The 7157-nt window shown below is 45.5% G+C and overlaps 2 protein-coding genes across 2 annotated transcripts in view; both read left to right on the plus strand.

Moving 5' to 3' along the window:
• LOC107878808 (transmembrane protein 18) overlaps positions 1-5127 on the plus strand; it is a 10646-nt gene extending 5519 nt beyond the window's left edge. Inside the window, exons 4-5 of the mRNA XM_016725944.2 lie at positions 4438-4586; positions 4678-5127. Coding sequence (XP_016581430.1) covers positions 4438-4586; positions 4678-4773 — 245 coding nt within the window. The 3' untranslated portion in view covers positions 4774-5127. The remainder of the gene's footprint in view (positions 1-4437; positions 4587-4677) is intronic.
• An 894-nt stretch (positions 5128-6021) lies between these two features.
• LOC124885340 lies at positions 6022-7021 on the plus strand. Its single transcript, XM_047393367.1, has 2 exons — positions 6022-6158; positions 6497-7021. The coding sequence occupies exons 1-2, from the start codon at positions 6085-6087 to the stop codon at positions 6792-6794; spliced, it is 372 nt and encodes a 123-aa protein (XP_047249323.1). The 5' UTR covers positions 6022-6084; the 3' UTR covers positions 6795-7021.
• Positions 7022-7157: the final 136 nt, after the last annotated feature.

Consider the following 7157-nt stretch of genomic DNA (forward strand, 5'->3'; position numbering starts at 1 on the left):
CCCCCCCCCCCCCAACCCAACCCGGCATTCAACCAGCTGCCGCCCGGTCCCCAGCCGCCAACTTGGTCTCCAACAGGCCGACACTCCGCCTGCACCCGCCACGCCGTCTCCAGCAGCCGCAGCCCCAAGCGAAATCCGGTGACTTCTAACCTTTGTTATTTCGTTATTTCATATTGCATTTTAGTTCATTCTTTCATATTCCATTCTTAGTACTATGCTCGTAGTAGCCCGTGTACCTTGACTTGCGTGGGATTTGTGAACATTGCCTGTTGTCTGTTGTCTGTTGTTGCTGTTGCTGTGGTCGCTTCTTAGTTTTTGCTTCGGGAGTTTCCCTTTGAATGTGTGTGTGTCTGGTATCTCCTTGCTGCTGCTTTGATATTGCCACCGGGTATATCCTTATATTTTCCTACTTTTTCGTGTAGTTGTGGCTGTGGGTGGTAATGGGTGGTTAGGGTCATGTCCGAGGGGGTTGGGGCGCGGGGCTGTGGTGGGCGCGGGAGATGGGGAGAGAGCGGGAGTGGGTGGGAGGCCAAGGTTTGGCCGAGGGGGGGTAGTGGGGGGCGCGTGGATAGCGACGGTAGGCTGAGGGTTGGGTCTTGGAATATAGGGACCCTTCAGGGGAAGTCCATAGAGCTGGTGAAGATTCTTAGGAAGAGAAGGATCAACCTTGCGTGTGTCCAAGAGACAAAGTGGGTAGGGTCTAAGGCTAGGGATGTGGACGGTTACAAGCTGTGGTACTCTGGGAGCGACAGGCGTAGGAATGGAGTTGACATCTTGGTAGATGAAGAGCTTAGAGGCCAGGTAGTGGAGGTGAAGAGGATCAACGATAGGTTGATGACTATTAAGTTGGTCATTCGGGGGTTTACCCTGAACGTGTGTAGTGCCTATGCGCCGCATGTGGGATCGGAGGGGGAGGAGAAGATGCGGTTCTGGGAGGCTTTGGAGGAGGTGGTGAGAGGCGTGCCCAGTTCGGAGAAGATTGTTGTAGCAGGGGATTTCAACGGGCACATCGGGGCGCTACCGGGAGGCTTTGGGGATGTGCATGGTGGTTTTGGTTTTGGGGAGAGAAACGAAGAGGGTGCGACCCTATTGGAGTTTGCGAGGGCGTTTGGGCTGGTGGTGGTGAACTCGGGCTTCCCGAAGAAGGACGAGCACCTGATCACTTTTCGGAGCGCGATAGCCAGGACCCAGATTGACTTTTTGTTGCTTAGGAAAGGGGATAGGGCGTTGTGTAAAGACTGTAAAGTCATCCCGAGTGAGAATCTTTCGACTCAACATAGGCTCTTGGTTATGGATTTGGGTATAAAGAAGAATAGAAAGCGGAGGAGTAAGGAGAGTAGACCGAGAATTAAGTGGGGCGGCTTGACGCCAGTGAATGCGTGGGAGATAGGGGAGAGGTTGGCGGGAATGGGGGTGTGGGAGTGTAGGGGGGACGTGGATAGTATGTGGGACAGGGCGGAAACGTGCATCAGGGAGAATGCAAGGGAGGTGTTGGGTGTTTCTAGGGGCCGGGCCGGACATCATCGGGGGGATTGGTGGTGGAATGAAGAGGTGGGGAAGAAAGTGCAGACCAAGAAAGAGGCGTATGCTAAGTTGGTGGAAAGTAAGGACGAAGAAGAGAAGCGGGTAAACAGGAAAGAGTACAAGCTAGCGAGGAAGGAGGCGAAGTCAGCGGTCACGGCAGCTAAGACGGCCGCTTTTGAGAGCTTGTATGCAGGGTTACAGGGGAAAGGAGAGGAGAAAAAGTTGTTTCGACTCGCTAAGGCTAGGGAGAGGAAGGGTCGTGACCTCGATCAGGTGAGGTGCATTAAGGGGGAGGACGGTAGAGTGTTGGTGGAGGACGGTCACATAAAGAAGAGATGGCAGTCGTACTTTCATACGCTCTTGAATGACGAGGGGGACAGAGCTATTGTGTTAGGGGAACTGGAGCACTCAGGGGAGTGTCGGGATTTTAGCTATTGTAGACGTTTTAAGGTAGACGAGGTTAGACAGGCAGTCCGCAAGATGCGAAGGGGTAGGGCGACGGGGCCGGATGAGATACCGGTGGAATTTTGGAAGTTCGTTGGAGAGGCTGGTGTAAGGTGGTTGACTGCATTGTTCAATGAAATTTTCAGGACGGCAAAGATGCCCGAGGCGTGGAGGTGGAGTACCATGATCCCCCTCTATAAGAATAAGGGGGACATTCAGTGTTGCAATAACTATAGGGGGATTAAGTTACTGAGTCACTCTATGAAGATATGGGAGAGAGTGGTCGAGGTGAGGCTGAGACGGATAGTGTCTATTTCGGAAAACCAGTTCGGATTTATGCCCGGCCGCTCGACGACGGAGGCAATCCACCTGGTACGGAGGTTGGTGGAGCAGTATAGGGAGAGGAAGAAGGATCTGCACATGGTGTTCATCGACCTGGAAAAGGCGTACGACAAAGTCCCCAGGGAAGTGCTTTGGAGATGCTTGGAGGTGAGTGGAGTACCGCAGGCATATATACGAGTAATTAAGGATATGTATGAGGGAGCGAAAACCCAGGTGAGGACGGCGGGAGGAGACTCAGAGCATTTCACTGTCCTGACAGGATTGCATCAGGGATCTACTCTTAGTCCCTTTTTGTTTGCGTTAGTAATGGATGTGTTGACGCGGCGTATCCAAGGGGAGGTGCCGTGGTGTATGCTTTTTGCAGACGATGTAGTCCTGATAGATGAGACTCGACGGGGTGTGAATGACAAATTAGAGTTGTGGAGGCAAACTCTGGAGTCTAAAGGGTTCAGGGTGAGCAGAACCAAGACAGAGTATGTGGAATGTAAGTTTAATGACGTGAGGCGGGAGAATGAGGTAGTAGTGAGGCTAGAAGCACAGGAGGTAGGGAAGAGGGATAAGTTCAAGTATCTCGGGTCCGTGATCCAGAGTAACGGTGAGATTGACGAGGATGTCTCGCACCGTATTGGGGCGGGATGGATGAAGTGGAAACTCGCATCGGGGGTGCTGTGTGATAAGAAGGTGCCGCCCAAGCTTAAAGGCAAATTCTATAGGGTGGTATTCCGTCCGGCCTTGCTGTATGGAGCGGAGTGTTGGCCAGTTAAGAACTCCCACATCCAAAAAATGAAGGTGGCAGAAATGCGGATGTTGCGCTGGATGTGTGGACTGACCCGAGGGGATAGAGTTCGGAATGAGACTATCCGGGAGAAGGTTGGTGTGACTTCAGTGGAGTGTAAGATGCGGGAAGCACGATTGAGATGGTTCGGACACGTGAAGAGGAGGGGCATGGATGCCCCGGTCCGTAGGTGTGAGAGGCTAGCTTTGGATGGTTTTAGACGGGGTAGAGGTAGACCGAAGAAGTACTGGGGTGAGGTGATTAGGCGGGACATGGAACAGTTACAGCTCACCGAGGACATGACCCTAGATAGGAAGGGCTGGAAGATGCGAATTACGGCAGAGGATTAGGGCCAGTTCGGGTCGCTAGTGTAGGGAATTAATTGGTGGGGGTGTATTCCTGTTATGATTCTGTATTCAGTGTTTCGTGTTCCGTGTTCCATGTTTATTACGAATCTGTGTGCTTTCCTCTGCTTTATTATTCCTGCATTCCTGCTTTACTCTGTTTTATATTCCCTATGGGTGCCGTATCTATGTTATGTCATCTGCTGCTGTGCTGTACTATGTGTTTGTGTGATATCTCGTGACTTGAGCCGGGGGTCTTTCGGAAACAGCCTTTCTACTTCATCAGAGGTAGAGGTATGGACTGCGTACATCTTACCCCCCCAGACCCCACTAAGTGGGAATACACTGGGTTTGTTGTTGTTGTTGTTGTTGTATGTATGTTGTACTCAAGATTGTTAAAGCTAATCTAGCAAGTTGGCTTCCCTTTTTGGTTTCTTTTTCTTGACAAAAGAGTTCTTTTATGTTCTCCATCGTGGAATACTATGATTCACATGATGCACTTTATAGGCATAAATTCCTTGAACTTTAGAGAAGAGGATAATAAATTTTGGTACTGAATAAAGGGGAAAAATGAAGTCAAAAGCATGTTGAGGAAACCCTCTTGAGTAAGGCCACATTGTGTAGATTGAATGCCTTTTAGCATTCGCAAAGCCTTATTTACATCTATTGTTAAGAATGGGGACTCTGCTGAGGAGACATGTTCTCTAGAATTGCAGGAGCGTTCGAGCGATTTAAAACGGCCTAAAGAATTGTGCCTGCTCCCATAACAAATAACAATTTCTTCCTATACGTGCACGCCACCATTCATACGGTTGTGCTTAATTGCAAGCATAAGTTTTCAGGCTGTTGGGTAGCAGCTACTTACGTTGTGTATGCTTGTAGCCTTCTGTTGTGAAACAGAAGTGAGGACATCTTTCTAGCTTTATCTTAGAAAATTGATCTTTTGCAATGCAGTATGTGAGAATGTTCCTCTTTCCTTAACTTTTTTTAGTTACCTTATGATAACAGTGGGAGGAGTGTATGGTGCTGAGAGGCTTAATCGCATATTAGCTGCAAACTGGAAAAGCTTTGCGCGCCAAAATTACTTTGATTCACATGGCATTTTTCTTTCCACACTCTGGTCTGGGCCTCTGTTGGTTATTGCGATAATAATCTTGGTGAGTATCTTTGACCTTTCGTATCTCTTTGTTTTCATCATTTCTATTGTTTTTCACTCACTAATCTGCTGTGCACCATTCTTTTTTGCAGGTTAATACCCTCTTTTCACTATGTTACCTGATTGTCAGGTGGAAAAAAGCAGAGCTTAGACACCGGGCAAGACTAGCTACTAAAAAGGAGGATTGAAAAGCAATATGTTGCTCTGCTACGACTAAAAGCTGGGGGTAGGGGAGTGAGAATGCTGCTTATGGGACATTTACTACATTCTCTCCCTACACCAACCACCGATGAAGAGAATTCCTTACACCTGGTTACATTAGGGATTTCTTTTTGCCATAAGCCTTTTCATTTGGTGAAGTGTTCTATGAAAGACGAGAAGAATTTACTCACTCTTTAAACACTTGAGATGATTCAACCTAGTTGAATTTTAACTTTTAAGACTTGTTGCTACTATTTTGTTTATTTTGTGGGCTGCTACTGTTTTAGCCTTTTAGGCTGCTACTATTTTTGCATTTTATGCTATTACTTGCTACTATTTCAGCCTTTTAGACTTTTATTTTGCTGTTATTTTGCTGTAGAATGGACTAATGGTTGTTACTGCCTACTGGATGAGTGTATTTGGCCTATTTAGTATTGCCTATTGGATATTGATGTCACTGGTAAGTGGTAAGGCAAATGTTGAGAAGTTAAGTATTGTTGTAATGCTGTTAACTGTTAAGTGTTGAGTATGTAACTGCTCATTGGTAACTTGGTAAGACAATATTGAATATTAAATATTGATGTCCCAATAAAGAAATGTTGAATATTTCTTTATGTATTGTTAAATTACTATTATACTGGTAACTGGTAAGTGGTAAGGCGACGAATATTAGGGACTTTCTGCCAGCTTTGAAGCTGTTGGTGAGGAAATTAGAGAAGAATTTATGCAGGGACTGATCAAAGATTGCAGAAAGAGAAGGCTGATACTGGTAAGATTCCATCCAAGTTTTACTTTTTGGTTTATCTGATCCTGCTCCTCCTTCCATCAAATATTTCAGACCTTGAATCTTGATCGTGGTAGAAACTTCTATTCCAGATAAACTACGGACAAGGCTGAGGTCTGAAGGTGGAATCATGGCACCGTTAGGGATGGTGAGATGTAGGCATCCAGATGTTCTGTCTCAAGTTGCTAGGGGAATTGCAAATTTTGCGAAGTGCGAGTCCAGAGCTTCAACTCAAGGTAAATGTCGTACATGACTACAATCTTGTTATCAGATTACCAGCCAAGCAAACTAGTTATTCTGTGAAGTTGTCAATCATTCTGATGTTCCAATGGCTCATCTATTTGCTGACTTAAATTTTGCGTCAAGCAGTGAAATCCTTTGCAGCATTGATGCTGTCGCATCCTGAAAGGAGAGCGTGAATTGCTTGAATGATAATGTTCAACGTGTGCACAACACAGTCTTCGACACTAAATGCAATGAAGAAACTGGAAGTAAATTTGATGGTGACAAAGATATGGATGACAAAGCAATGCACCAAAGAAATGAGGATTCTGAAAGATTGCACTCTGATGGTCTAGCTAGTGAAGGGTGAGTTCCTAACTTCTGAAGTTCCACTCTACCCTTGTTAAGGACGAAACGATTAACCCGAAAACTTCTCAATTGCATTTGGTTGGAAGGAAACCCTTTGGATTAAATCTGGTTCCTTGTTAGTCTTGTTGTATTTCTAAATCTGCGCTCTACCACTCCGTCCAAGAGTTGTGTCGTGACTGCTGATTAATTTTGGTTGCTGCAGTTTAATGGTTATGAAATTAGGAGTATGTTATCTTGCTGTTTATACCATCTTCTGATCATCTACGCTTCACTTAATTGGTAGATTTCTGTACAGCTATCTGAAGATCCGTTTATTTTATGATTTATGACTGTAGGATGTCCAGTGATGCTGAACTGTCACATGGCCCCTCTGTTTTGGCTGATGCAAGGTTATCTGGAGTAGAGAATTCGTCTACTTGGATCAGCTTGGATATGTCCAGCAATGAAGCTATTGCATTGGGAAATGAAGCTTGTAATAGCTGTATTTCTCATGGTCAAAGTTCAGCTGATATGATTCAAGAGATCATTGGTACAGCAGTAGGAGGCGAATCTAATGATGTGGACAGAAGTAGCGATGACAAATTGATGTTTAAAGACTTTGAGGGTGACAAATCTAAGTTCGGTTCCTTCTAGTCGGGCGTGTAGTATTTCTGTTGTCCAGCTACTAGGTGTGCGTGTCCTTCTGATCGGCTGATGCTGATCCTTGTGAAGTTGCCCTTGTTTTTATAGTTTTCCCTTTTCATTTGTTTAAGGTGAATGTCCTGTGTAGTGTGTACAATGTACGTATATAAATTACTAGCTAGTTTGTATACCAAATTATTTAACCGTTGTTTTTCCAGTTAGATGTAATTATTTTTTTATATAAGCCTTCACGTATGTTTTACAGTTTACAACTAAAAGGCTTAAACTCACCGATCCTCACACACTAATAAAGACATAATGCCATTTTACTTCTACACTTTTATTTATGCTTGTAAGTCTGTAAAGTTCTATTGC

This window comes from Capsicum annuum, chromosome 7 (genome assembly GCF_002878395.1).
Source record: "Capsicum annuum cultivar UCD-10X-F1 chromosome 7, UCD10Xv1.1, whole genome shotgun sequence".
NCBI classification, from domain to species: Eukaryota; Viridiplantae; Streptophyta; class Magnoliopsida; order Solanales; family Solanaceae; genus Capsicum; species Capsicum annuum.

What these genes read in the sequence shown, in the direction of transcription:
- LOC124885340 (XM_047393367.1), top strand. Translation starts at nt 6,085, where the DNA reads ATGGATGACAAAGCAATGCACCAAAGAAATGAGGATTCTGAAAGATTG. An exon ending in GATGGTCTAGCTAGTGAAGG is followed by an intron (nt 6,159 to 6,496) that starts GTGAGTTCCTAA and finishes TTATGACTGTAG; the next exon opens with GATGTCCAGTGATGCTGAAC.